Below are 14110 nucleotides of genomic sequence, written 5' to 3'. Positions count from 1 at the left end.
AAATTAAAAAGGTACCTAGTTTTTCTTGGCACTCTATTGGTATAGTTGTATCTGGAAGACTAAGACCCACGATATTCTGTGCTTTCACACGGAATTTGTAAGTCTTTCCTTGCTGTAGACCAGTAACAACACACTCTAGCATGGGTACAGTCTTGAATTTAATCCATTCCTCTGCACCTTCTTCTTGATACTCCACCAAATATCCATTGATTTCAGCACCACCGTCACGATCTGGCCTATTCCAAACAAGGGAAACTTCTGTTTTGTCAACATCTACATGGTGCAGATTCTTTGGTGGCCCTGGAGGATCTTTTAAAAGCAAAAAACAAGAAGTTTAATAGGGTGAACAACCTATGCCCCACTAACACACATACTCTATATTGTATTTGTACTAACAAGATCAGTTAATCAAAGTTCAAAAAAGATTCAAAACAAAACAAAATTCATCAATGAAAAATACTTACATAGTGGGTCCATAGCCTTGATTGGTTTGAGACAGTCAACATATGGACCTCGCCCATACTGGTTCTCAGCAGCAACACGGAAGAGATACTGAGTGCCTTCCATAAGATGTTTAGCCAGATGGCTGTGTTTCTTGGAGGATGATGAGATGGGTACCCACTGGGGAGCAGCTACATCTTTCTTTTCCACCACATAGTTGGTAATGACAGAACCACCATTGTCCTCTGGTTCCTTCCAAGTGAGATAGCAAGAATCTTTTCTAACTTCACTTACTTGCAGATTTCTAGGTGGGCCAGGTTTATCTATTTTTTAAAAAGTACAGAATATTTATTTAATAAACAAAACTAATTTTACAAAATTTAGCACGTTTCAATAGAAAGAAGTTTTTACTAAAAGTACTGCTTATCATTTACAGTCCTTTTCTCATACAGCTCTTATATTATGTTGCTTTATTACTGATTATTTCTGCATTGAAATTATTCATTTATTCTCTGCATATCCAATTTCTTTGATTTCCAATAAAATAATAAAAAGCATACAGTATAAACAAAGACCAAAAATAATTACCTAGTACAATGACTTTTACTGAAACTGTCTTTGAACCAACTGGATTCTCAACAGTCAAAGAGTAGATTCCACCATCTTCATGGACAGTGTTACGAATTTCCAGCTTACTGCCAACTCCCGTAACCTCAATATCTGCTTTGGGTGAAACCTCTTGTCCTTCTTTCTTCCATGACACTTTTGGGAATGGAATTCCTTTAATTACAGCACTAAGTCTTAGTGTATTTCCAGCTTTTACGTGTTGCTCCCGTGCCATATTAGCATCAAGTATCAGCTCTGGAGGTTCTGGGAGAAAGATTCCAGTTTTAGTAAATAAGCACATTTTGACAATATCTTTTATTCATAAACTTATCTGAGTTTATTTCACTTACCAAGCCTGTCCTTTACTTCTATTGGATCAGGAACATAAGCTGGTTCTGATTCACCTGCTGCATTGACTGCCATGACTCTGAACTTATAAGTCAAACCCTCAGTAAGACCAGTGACCTTGTATTTTGTTTCAGGGCAGGAGTCTGCTGTAAGATTGGCCTTCTTCCAATCTTCATCTCCAACTTTCTGATACTCAACAAGATAGCCAATAATCTTGCCTTTGCCATCATGACGTGGTGGTTGCCAAGACAAATCAACTGAGTTTTTAGTTTTATCCACTGCTTCAGGGTTAATAGGTGGACTTGGTTTGACTATTAAAAAAAATCAGAAACCATTAAAACCTATCTGAAAAAGATTTTCAGGAACACACAGAATATGAATGGATTTTGTTTGATACTTTACCAATTGGATCTTTAGCGAAGACTGGCTTTGATGGTGGGCTAGGATCACCAACACCAATTTCATTTGCTGCTGATACACGGAATTCATATTCACAGCCTTCAAGGAGATCAGGTACCCTGAACTGAGTTTCTGGGAAAATCGGATCTTTGGTGACTCTGGCCCATCGATTAGACATTGTTTCCTTCTTTTCCAAAATATAAGTAGTTATTGGCTTGCCTCCATCATGTGGTCTGTTCCAAATTACTAAGGCAGAATTTTTGGTAACATCTTTAATGATGGGTTGCTCTGGCGCAGCAGGAACACCTGAAGAAATAATATTTTTAAATGAATTTATAGTATAACAAGCATTCTGATGGTTAAATTATTAAAATAAAGTAGCAAATAAATAACATACTGAAACGATCCTTGGCCTTCATTTCATCAGATACTAGAGGATCACTTATGCCATAAAGATTTTCAGCATAAATTCGTACAACATACTCTTTTCCCTCAAGTAGTTTAGGAATTTTGCACGTTGTCTTGACATTGGCAGATGTTACTGGCATCCAGAGATCCCTGTGTGCATCTTTCTTCTCAATAATATAATTTGTAATTTCACTGCCACCATCATCTAGTGGAGGTTTCCAGGAGACGATCATATGATCTTTATGAACTTCATCAAATATAACTGGACCTACTGGAGGCTGAGGGCGATCTGTTAAAAGAAACAATGAACAGAAAAATCCAACAATACACAGATTGAACAGTGTCATTACTCTACTGTAAATATAACTTGGAATGAAAGGTGTGGCCTAATGGTTATAATAAAGAACTGGGAATCAGGACACCAATTTTCTATTCTTGGCTCTGCTGTTCTCTCACTATGTGATATTGAGCAAATCACTTTCCTTTGGTTTACTCATCTGTAAAAGGAGACTAATACCTAACTTATTGGGCTTAATTAATTAATGCTTACAAAGTGCTTTATCATCTTGCATTGAAATTTGCTAAAATAGTGCAAAATATTATTATTAGAGCATGTCAAATTATTCATGGTAAATAAACTTACACCAGCAATTAACTGAATACTCAAAATCAATGAATAACCTATCACAAATAATAAAGGAGTGAATTCACAATATTTCTATGTCACTCAGTTTAATATTCAATCTTTCTTCTATTTGATCAGTTCTAATTATTATTAAAAGCAAGACATTATTATAGCTCAGTTACACTTACCAACAACAGTGACTTGACAAAGGCCTTTTCTTGATCCGGAGCTGTTCTCTATGATCACACAATATTTGCCTGAATCTTCTCGGATGGATTTTAATATCCCCAAGCAAAGGGTTGTTGGAGTGGTCTGAATCTTTGTGCGCTTATCTTCTTTAACTGTAATTTCATCCTTTAACCAAGTCACCTTTGGCACAGGCTTCCCTGAGTAACGTCCAGTCAGGCTGAAAGCTTCACCAACCCGAACAATTAGCTTGTCTCTACAATCAAGTTCCAGTGTTGGAGGAGCTAAAAGATATCATTGGGAAAAAAGATAAGTAGCAATATTAATAAAAAAACTATATACCCCAAAACATACTTGTTTGTTTTCAAACTGAATTATGGAAAATAGACCCATACCAATTTCATCCTTGCATGTGATTGGTTTTGTGCAGAAAGATGGTTTTCCTTGTCCCACAATATTGCAAGCACTCACACGATATTCATAAGTGTCACCTTCTTTCAGTCCTTCAACAGTGTATTTCCGATCAAGCATTTTCTCCTTTGTAACTCTGTGGAATTTCTCTTTTCCAATGAGACGGCTTTCCAGGACATACATGGTTATGTCAGAACCTCCATTATATTTAGGTGGGTTCCAAGTCAATGTAACAGAATCCTTGGTAACTGCTTTTACCTCCAGATCTTCTGGACGCTCAGGTACAGCTGTAAATAAACATAAACAATGTGGTGAATACATTTTTTTGCCAATCTCTCTTCTATTACTATCATTCATAAAACAAAAATGTACTTACATATTGGTTCTCTGATGACAAGCTCTTTTGTTGTCTCAACGAATGGGCCCATGCCAATAATATTCTCAGGTGCAATTCGGAAAAAGTATGCCTTGCCTTCAATCAGTCCTTGAACAGTAGCATTCTGTCTCGTGACTGTATAGGTTACTGGGGTCCAAGCTTTACGGTCAGCTTCACGCTTTTCAATAATATAGTTGGTGATAGGAGAACCACCATCATCCTCTGGAGAAAACCATGTCAGTTTGCAAGAGTCATTGGTTAGGTTCTCAGTAAGGAATGGAACACCAACTGGCCCTGGTACATCTAAGATGGAAAGAAAAAGTATATATTTAGTTTTATGTACTGGACTTTATGAAACCATATTTTTAGAACAAAATTGTATGCAAATTCTGAATTTCTGATTTACCTAAAACATCAACAATAATAGTCTTCTTCCGTTCTCCACCTGCATTTTTGGCAAAAAGAGTGTAGAGGCCTTGGTGACTTCTCTTGCAGTTCTTAATAACCATAGAAGAGCTGATGGCTGTTTCTTCAATTTTAGCTTCTTCTGGTAAAGCTCTTTCATCCCTGCTCCAGGTGACTGTTGGAGGTGGCTTTCCTGAGACATAAGCTATGATCCGGATCACTCCCCCAGCATGAACAACAATTCTGTCCCTGACACTAGCATCCAAGTGAAGATCAGGGGGGACTGTAAGAAATAAACAAAATGATTCAATATATTTTCTGTTCGTTCACTTTGATTGGTAAAAATGTTTAAAATAAAAATTATAAATACCAATTCTATCCTTCATTTCAATAACTTCTGTAACTTCTCCGGGCTCTCCGATACCAGCAGCATTTATTGCTCTAACTCTAAATCTGTAGAAACTTCCTTCTTTTAATCCTGTCACAACAAACTTGGTTCCTCTTATTTCTCTATCTTTTACCTGGAAAAAGATTATAACATCAGTCAATATCAGAAAATCACAAACACCACAAAGGAATTGGCTATTGGTGGCACTTATGTATATGAAACAACTATTATGGTATAACTGTCTGACATCCACAAGTACAGCAGGCTCTAAATGCAGCGGCACCAGCACTATTCAAATACAGGGAATGGGCATCTTCTCCACAGAGAAGTCATTCAGGACATCCCCGGTGCGTATGAGTGATAAGCGGATTGAAGGGAACATTGTGAGAGGAATATAGGGAAATGGAAATGCAGGAGAGTGACTTGGAGATCTACTATTATGCAGATTCATCAGTTTGAACAATTCCTCCAAGTAGGGCGTCATAAAGGAGCCATAGCAGTTACAATAGAGTCCATGATCTGAGGCAGACAAATGGCTGCGTAGGGTTGCTGTACACTAAAATGCCAGTTTGGAGGTGAAAGGAGGAAAGGTGGGAAAAAAATCCCTTTCTCTTGCTCCTTTCTGGATCTCTTGTCCATAGCCTGTTTTTATGGATTTTATGTGCAGGTTGGGGCAGCATTTGGCTTATATCAAATGTGTGAAGAGATGCAAAAGTAGGCAAACTGGAAAAGTAGCATATATTTATGGCCAAATTGCTGGTTTGGAAACATTAACTTCTGTTCTGTATGCACCAGTGAGATTTTCAGTAATGTATTATTGAAAAGCAGTAGGAAAATGTGGAGGCATTGTTTGCAAAATAACTAGGAATAATTTGTCCTTCTATTGGCTCCTTTACTTTTGTACCTAATATCCACTTTCACATGAACCTTCTGCTCCTTTATTGATAACTATAAACATACCTGTGTAGTTTAGAGAACCTGAGTTTAGGAAAATACTGAGGTATCTTAGACACCACAGTGTGGCAAATATTAACTTTTAAATTTGGCCACATATTTTAAAACTATGAAGATAATTATTGTACAAAGAAGACATGATAATGTATACCATATAGTTGGTGTAATGAGAATGTGTACAAATATACATTAGCAACAAATATTGTTTAAAGATAGAGGAAACCCAGATTCTATAATAGTATTTCACCTACCTTTTCCCATTCTTCCTTTCCTTCCTCTTTATATTCAACTATGTAACCAGTGATCTTAGAACCACCATCCTTTAATGGTGGAGCCCATTCCAGATCAACAGATGACTTTGTCCAGTCAGTAACTTTTGGAATAGGTGGACCAGGGGGGCCTGGAAAATAATACCATATCATTACATATATATATATATATATATATATATATATATATATATATATATATATATATATATATTCTTCTCAATGGAACATTTTCAATTTGAAAAATATAAATTTAACATATTTACCAATAGGGTCTCTAGCAATTGCTGGGTCAGATGGCATGCTTGGTGGTCCAACACCAGCTGCATTAATAGCCAATACACGGAACTGATATTCTGAATTTTCAATAAGACCAGTTACTTTGTAAGAAACGCCTAGTGTCATAGGTTTGATGGGATCACGGTTAACCCTTGTCCATCTCTTTCCAGTGGTCTCTTTGCGCTCCAGCCAGTAACCTGTTACAGGAGAGCCTCCATCATATTCAGGTTCCTCCCAGTTGACAATCATTGAGTCATGTGTTATGCTGCTAACTGTTGGCTTGTCGCATGGTCCAGGAACACCTGGAAAAAAAGTTACACAAATTTTGTAACAAAATGTTAAAATATGAAATGTCTGTGCCTCATTTAATTGTCAAGGTTAACATTCACTTGCCTTCTGTGTACCTTTCTGTGGCCAGTGTGTGTAGGAAAATGTTTGTAATATAGTCTTCTTTTCTCAGACCTAGCATTCCCTCTCTGTTAGACCAGCAACTAAGAAGCTAACTCCCTTATTCTTTATTGTCTTTTTCCATAACTCAAGTTAGGAAAATAACTCTTCCATAATGGTAAGGTCAATATTACCCCAAATATAACTGTATTAGCCAGTCCAGTTTCAATAAAACCAAAGCTAGTTGTATTTTAAGATATAGCAAAGAAAAGAGACAAAACATTAAAATTTTAACCATTAACTATCTAACAGGATATCTATGGTAAAAATCTTTCAAACTATTCTAGAAATTTCAGATATGTGGGAGAGATAAAAGCAATTGGAATTTACAGCTTTGCATAATAGATGAGTTGATTCTTTAGGCTCTGCTTTGTCAAAGTCACTACAAAGAATGAGAACAACTAACATTTGAACACAATATCATACTTACTGAAAAGGTTTCTTGCTGTTTGTGGTTCACTATCAAGAGGCTCCCCAACGCCAAATTTATTTTGTGCCATGATGCGGAACACATATTCATGGCCTTCCAGCAATTTGGGCACGGTGAAGATGCATTCCTTCGGCTCCTTGGTAACAGGTACCCATGTTCTTCTATTAGCTTCTCTTTTTTCAATAACATAGTTTGTAATCTTAGAACCACCATCATCTTTAGGAGGAAGCCAAGACAAGGTCATCTGATCAGATGAAATGGATTCAAATTTAATGGGTCCCTCTGGTGGTCCAGGACGTCCTGAAAGTTAAATTTTAAGAATTATGAATGCATTATTAAAATACATTTAAAATAAAGTATCACATTCACAGAATCAACACATGCAATTGTACAAAAGCCCTTGATATTTACCAAGAACATTCAGCCTCATCTCCTTTGAAGCAGTTCCCAGATTATTTACAGCAGTTAAAGTGTATAAGCCTGTATCTCTTCTGCGAGACTGTTGGATTAATAAGGTGCAAGTATCTTCGCTCACAACCTTATTGACATGTTGATCATATAGTACTGGTGTTTTGTCATCAGGTTGCTTTGGAGTAGCTTTAAACCATGTTAATGTGGGGAATGGTACACCCTTTATCTTGGCTACAATGTTAATATCTGTTCCCTCCTCAACCTCCATAAATTCTTTGAGTTCAATTGATGGTGGACCTAGTATGAAACACAAAAAACATAAATTACCATTAAAAGGGATACAAAAGCAGATATACTTTTAAAATAGTATAATGAAATGTTCTGTTTTCCAGCATTGTTCAGTACTTACATGTTTGGTCTTTGACAACAATTGGGCCAACTGTAGCAGATGGTCTGCTGGGACCGGCTTCATTTACAGCTTTGACCCTGAATTCATATTCTTCACCTTCTTTCAGGTCCTCAACAGTAAACTTTGTTTCCTCTACATCACGTCTATTGCACTGTTTCCAAGACTCTTTTCCTTCCCCAGTACGATCCCAGCGAAGACACTCAATATTATAATGTGTAACAGGGGCACCACCATCATTCTTTGGAGGTTTCCATGTCAAACTAACAGTGTTTTTAGTTACAAGACCGATCTTGAGTTTGATAGGTGGATCAGGAGGTTCTTTAAAAATCAAATAAAAATTGGAATCAATCAACATTATAGTAGCATTTGGTTATCAAAGGAGATGTTCCACTTTGATTTAACTTACGGATTGGATCCCTGGCTGTGGTCCGTTGGATTGTATCTGCAGGCGGCCCAATACCAAAACGGTTTTCTGCACGTACACGGAAGAAATATTGTTGCCCAGCTATGAGATCAGGTACAATGAAGGAAGTGCTTCCACAATCTGGATTAACTTTTGTCCAGGCCTTCCCTTCAACAGTCCTCTTCTCTATAACATAGCCTTTGATTCTGTCTCCACCATCATTGTCTGGCATCTTCCATGAAAGTTTGCAACTACATCTTGTTATATCACTCACTTTCAGGTCTTTTGGTGGCCCTGGCACATCTGTTAGTATAAAAGCACAACAGAAGCAGTTTTAGATAAATACCTAGAAAACATGAAAAATGCTATATGAATACTCCAACACATATATGACGTACCAAGCACGTTAACTCTAACATTTACAGTTTTCTGCCCTGCTTTATTCTTTGCTGTAATACTGTATCTTCCAGAATGGCCTCTGTTACATTCTGGGATAGTAATTACTGAAGTAGTATCAGTTACTTCCAGCTGCAAATAAAAAGAGATATATATTGATTATAAATAATTACAACATGAAGAATTTAGCAGTATAGAAACAATTTATTTTTTTTTACATTACCTGAGCATCTTCAGGTATATTATTGACTCCTTCCTATAAATAAAGAAGAAAAAGTAAACATAACAGAGATTTCTTTAAATAGTTAGCAACCGATTTAGAAAGTAATCAGATCTTTTAATAACCTTTATTGCCTTCTTGGCTTCTCCTTCAAATTCCCAAGATGTTTTTGGAACTGGACGCCCCTTTATAATGGCTGGTATTTTAATTGTTGTACCAGAACGAACAGAGAGAAAATCTTGTGCTCCAATATCAATAAAAACTTCTGGTTCCTCTGCAAAAAGATTTACAAATATAATTGTTAGATGAGTTATTGAAATTAAAATTCAGCCAGCTATGGACAAAAACCTCATGATACATTCCAAAGCATGCACAGTATACATCAGAAGGCCCCCAATACTCTGTGTGGCACTTGTTGCTGTTACTTTTTCATTGGGCACAACGTGCCCTTTATGTCTGGTTGTAACACTTCTCAGATTTCTGCTTGATCATATACTATTCATGGTCACCAGGTCACTTTCTTAGATTTACAGCTTCTTTGTTGATATTCTTATATAATTCTGTGTACTGGGCTAGGTCTACCATGGTGGGTCCTGCTGTTTGAACTTAGTCTTTACCCCTCTTTGTCTCCGAAAGCACATGCACAGTAAAGGGTAGGATTTATCTCTAAATATCTAAATTAATTCCAAGACTCTTACCTAGAATTTCCTTGACAGGTATTTCTGATGTTGGAAGACTTGGTTCAGATTCCCCAGCAGCATTTACAGCTTTCACTCTAAATCTGTACTTTCTAAGTTCTTTCAAGCTGGGTACAACACATTTGCAAGTAGGAAATAGTTTGTCTGGTTCATTCACCTTCTTCCAGTCAGTACTACCTTCTTCTTGCATTTCAACAATGTATCCTTTTATAGGACTGCCACCATCTTTTTGTGGAGGTTTCCATTTAAGAGATATAGTGGATTTTGTTCTATCTGTGACCTCTGGGCATGATGGTGCACCAGGTACAACTTGTAAGAAAATGCAAAAAGTTTTGGCTGGGAGTTAGTGTCTATGTATTTTCAGATTTATATTTTAAAATGCTGTAATGTCAGCAAAAGTATTTTTCTATACATTTGTCAAAAAGAATGGCAGTAAAAATTGAGAATACTGCAAATATGTATATTTACAAACATGTTATGTATATGACATATACCATATGTGAAATTGTTATGCATGTTTTGTATATTTACAACACATATAACAATTCTACATACACAAAGCAAAGAATATAAACATTATTCTACTGTAATAATATTTAACAACAAAGAAAAATAAATCACTGATTCTGAACTCACTTACACCAGCTTAAACAGGAGTATTCCACTAAAGTCATTGGAGTTAAACTGATGTAAAAGCATGGCAAGTGAGATCAAAATTAATTATCTGAACTAAAATAAAAATAATTAATAGTTAATCAGAAAATCATTACACCAGAATAGCATTACAAACATTTTATCATTCTTGTCTCATTGAATTCAACATCAAAACGGGTTGCAGAATGTAGTTTTTATGTATTATAACCTTTAAAGCAACTCATAAAAACTGTATGCTTACATATAGGATCTGCTGCTAAAGCGGGATCTGATGGTTCACTGGGAGGGCCAATTCCAGCAATATTTACAGCCATGGCTCTAAACTGGTATTCAACACCTTCAATTAACCGCAAGACATTAAATTCCAGCCCTTTCATTACTGGCTTGGTTACTGGAGCTCTGTTAACACGTGACCAATAGACGCCTCCGACTTCTCTCTTCTCCAACCAATACCCAGTGATTGGGGCTCCTCCATTGTCCAAAGGAGGCTCCCAAGTCACCAGCATTGATGACCTAGTGCGATCTAAAACTTTTGGTTTTCCAGGAGGTCCAGGAAGGCCATACGGATCCTTAATGACCACTTTCTCTGAGAGGCACTCATCACTTGTCCCATATTTGTTTACTGCCCTGACTCTAAACTGGTATTCACCATTTGTTGCAAGTTTCCACACCTGAAAAACAAGATTTAAATTAATAAATGACTGTTTCCAAAATAAGCATATGTTAAATTTTCCCGCTTTTGACGCTGTTTAATTAAACTCTTCCTTAGTTATCCCAATGAATGGCTACATGTAGCTCTATATGCTGCACCATAGAGACTCGTATATCATGCACACAGAGCCAAGAGTGAATGAGAATGTCATAATGCCCTTGGTCTTTGGGGTAGGTGCAGACATCAACACACTTATTTGTTCCTACCATTTGGGCTGTTTGCCCTTTCAGCAAGAGGGCAATATGCTGGAGGGAAGCTGGAGGGTAGTGCTACTAAGAGGTACAGCAGCAGGTCAGAACAGCAGGGTAAGCAAAAAATCTAACAAAATTGGCCAAAATACCAAGTGGTCACATACTTTTGTCAGTGTCTTAAGTTAGTGAGAACTACTGTGACATATGACGTATGATTAAGTTTTAATGGAGAGTGAGAATGAATCCTCACTGAGATGCTTATAACAATCCAAAAGCAAAATTGGAAAAACAATTAATAAAAAAACCACTGGACTTAAAATGTCTGTATAGTGATTTTTTTCAAAATGATGTAACTTGTCAGCTACTGTATCTTTACTGGGTGGTATAAAATTGTGATCACCTTTACTCTCTAAATACAAAATTATATTTCAGATATAAATTAACCTAAAAGACACAAAAGGGATATGTCTTCTTAACTCATATATTAATTTCTTTATAAAATAAATGACATAACTGAATATATTATTTTCTTTTTGGGATTTAAGGAAAATACAGATATTCACAATGGCAATAGTGATTATCTAGAAATTCTGATCATGGGCAGTGTACCACCAGCTCAGATAACTGTGTTTTGTAATTTTTCATTGTATTGATAATTCATTTTATTTTGGTATTGTACACATGTTGTTTTTATTATTTAAGCATGTTGAATTATATAATAAAGACACTTCGTAAAGTACAGAAAAGTTTTGAGATAACTTTACCCCAAATCGTCTGTCAACCACCGTGCTGTTAACCTCCTCCCATTCAGATTTCTTCCTACTGGCATCACGTTTTTCAATAATGTAATGAGTAATTTCACTGCCACCATTATCAAGGGGGGCATCCCAGGTCAAATAGCATGATTCTGCTTTAATGTCAGAAACTGCAAGATTTCTTGGTGGAGAAGGACGATCTAAATAAAAGCAATACAATATCATATTATGTTATGGAAAAGGCAAAAACATATTTGCTTTTGTCATTTCATTAAAATAAATCAGATACTTACCATACACTTCAACATAAGCATTGCGATATGCTGTGCCGAGACGATTGGTAGCTGTGACTGTGTAAGTGCCTTTATCGCCCCTAAGTGCAGCAGGCATACTAAGTTCAGTTTTTGCTTCAGATCTAGATATTTCTTGTTTGGTTATCTTAAGTGCATCTGATGGTTTGTCAATTACAACTTCATTTTTGGCCCATTCAATCTTTGGCATTGGTAGACCTGTCACATCAGCGGGAATATTAACTGCCTCTCCTGCCCTCACTTTGATAGTATCTCCTCTGACGGCCAGACGTAATGTGACAGTTGGAGGTACTGTAAAACAAAACAAAAATAAAAGAATGAAGGCAGTAACAAAAAGCAAATAAACTAGTTAATAGAGTTTTGAAGGCAGTTGTATGTTTCTAATAGACAGGTGTACCTTCATCATCTTGTATAACTACGTTAAGTGGTAGTGATGGTTCACTTTCACCAATAGCATTGACTGCTTTGACACGGAATTCATACATATGAAGCTCATCAAGATTTTCTACAAGAAGAGATGTAGTTGGACAGAGTTGCTGGTTAACTCTTTCGAACACATTTGAGTCATGTCTTCTCTTATCAACGATGTATCCTATGACAGGACTGCCACCATCATTACGGGGAGGCTTCCAGTCAAGTGTAATGGTTGATTTTGTCCTGTCTGTGTACATGAACCTTTCAGGTGCTGTTGGAGGACCTATTATCAGAAGTAATTCACAATGAAGACTATAAGTCAGATACTTAAAGTTTTGTTTCATTTCTTATCCCATTAAATAAAATAGAGTTGACATTTTTAAAGCAGCATCTTTCATATGCAAGGTATCCAAATTATTATAATGTAGTGTGAAGTTTCTCTGATAGTGAAGTGACTATGTAGGCAACAGGGCAACAATTAGTGTCTCAACAATAGTTTAAACACAGTCTTTGACAATGAAAGCTGCCTGATTGAAAGAAGGAGGGTCAAAGTGATTATCTCCTACTCCTTTTTGGAAATGGTCATGGTAATTATACATAAGTGAGAGATCTAATTTCAACAATTACTCTGCTGAAGGTCTGAAGCCTTAACTCTGTAGCAGAGAAGTATGAACATTTAAAAAAAACATTAATATGTCTATGTACATTGACTATACAGTGTGTCATCTTCTCAGCATTTATGAAATAACTGTGCAGTGATCTAGATCTCCCTATATTTAATAATATATAAGCACACATAAGCACACAAATAGTTATTTTACCTAATGGGTCAACTGCAAGAATTGGTCCTATGTCAACAGGTGGACCACAGCCAAACTTATTCTTGGCAATAACACGAAACATATATTCCTGTCCTTCAACGAGACCTGTAATATCACACTTAGATCTCTCAGTGTCTATACACTGTCTCCAAGTATGCATTTTGGCATCTTTGCGTTCAATAAGAAAGCCAGTGATATCACTTCCTCCATCATCTTCAGGATCGGACCAGTTAAGCAGACACATCTTTCTGTTCACAACCACAGGTTTTAGGTCAAGCACTGGCCCAGGAACATCTGAAAAAGAAAACATGTTGCATAAGAAAAAAACAAAGATTTCTTGTATCTAGGTACACTTAACAATTGGTTTCATAGCATGTAATATTTCTTACCAAATACTTCTACTCTGGTTGCTGCAAATTTGGAACCACTCTCATTGGTTGCAGTAATCACATATCTTCCATGGTCTTTTCTCAATGCATTCTGAATAGTTAGCTCAGATTTGGTGCCAACATTTTCAATAACAACCCTTTCTTTGTCTAATTCACCTTCCTCCACAGTCCACACAATTGTAGGTGTAGGGCGCCCAGTTACAGTAGCAGGAATTTTAAGAGTTTTCCCAGCCATTATTTGAATGCCTGCTTTGACAGAAACATCCAATTCGACATGAGGTGGCTCTGCAGAAAAATAGGAATAGTGCATTAGTTTAAGGGAGATAAAAGAGTCTAACATGCCATACTGGTTAC

At 36.6% G+C, this 14110-nt stretch overlaps 1 protein-coding gene across 1 annotated transcript in view; it reads right to left on the bottom strand.

Moving 5' to 3' along the window:
• The window catches only part of TTN (titin), a 308399-nt gene that overhangs the window by 61004 nt on the left and 233285 nt on the right, over positions 1–14110 (bottom strand). Inside the window, exons 270-296 of the mRNA XM_039494704.1 lie at positions 13757–14041; positions 13368–13661; positions 12530–12829; positions 12115–12423; positions 11831–12021; positions 10405–10834; positions 9510–9818; positions 8937–9085; positions 8815–8847; positions 8594–8723; positions 8199–8498; positions 7793–8110; positions 7384–7680; positions 6973–7272; positions 6083–6397; positions 5799–5947; positions 4576–4726; positions 4207–4488; positions 3801–4103; positions 3409–3711; positions 3016–3297; positions 2192–2491; positions 1798–2100; positions 1398–1706; positions 1030–1311; positions 465–764; positions 16–309 (exon numbers count right to left, since the gene is read on the bottom strand). Of these exons, the coding sequence (XP_039350638.1) occupies positions 16–309; positions 465–764; positions 1030–1311; positions 1398–1706; positions 1798–2100; positions 2192–2491; positions 3016–3297; positions 3409–3711; positions 3801–4103; positions 4207–4488; positions 4576–4726; positions 5799–5947; positions 6083–6397; positions 6973–7272; positions 7384–7680; positions 7793–8110; positions 8199–8498; positions 8594–8723; positions 8815–8847; positions 8937–9085; positions 9510–9818; positions 10405–10834; positions 11831–12021; positions 12115–12423; positions 12530–12829; positions 13368–13661; positions 13757–14041 (7218 nt within the window). The remainder of the gene's footprint in view (positions 1–15; positions 310–464; positions 765–1029; positions 1312–1397; positions 1707–1797; positions 2101–2191; positions 2492–3015; positions 3298–3408; positions 3712–3800; positions 4104–4206; positions 4489–4575; positions 4727–5798; positions 5948–6082; positions 6398–6972; positions 7273–7383; positions 7681–7792; positions 8111–8198; positions 8499–8593; positions 8724–8814; positions 8848–8936; positions 9086–9509; positions 9819–10404; positions 10835–11830; positions 12022–12114; positions 12424–12529; positions 12830–13367; positions 13662–13756; positions 14042–14110) is intronic.

Source organism: Mauremys reevesii, linkage group 11 (assembly GCF_016161935.1).
Source record: "Mauremys reevesii isolate NIE-2019 linkage group 11, ASM1616193v1, whole genome shotgun sequence".
NCBI lineage: Eukaryota > Metazoa > Chordata > Testudines > Geoemydidae > Mauremys > Mauremys reevesii.
The sequence above is the reverse complement of the archived record's forward strand: the minus strand, read 5'-3'. Positions and strand labels throughout refer to the sequence as shown.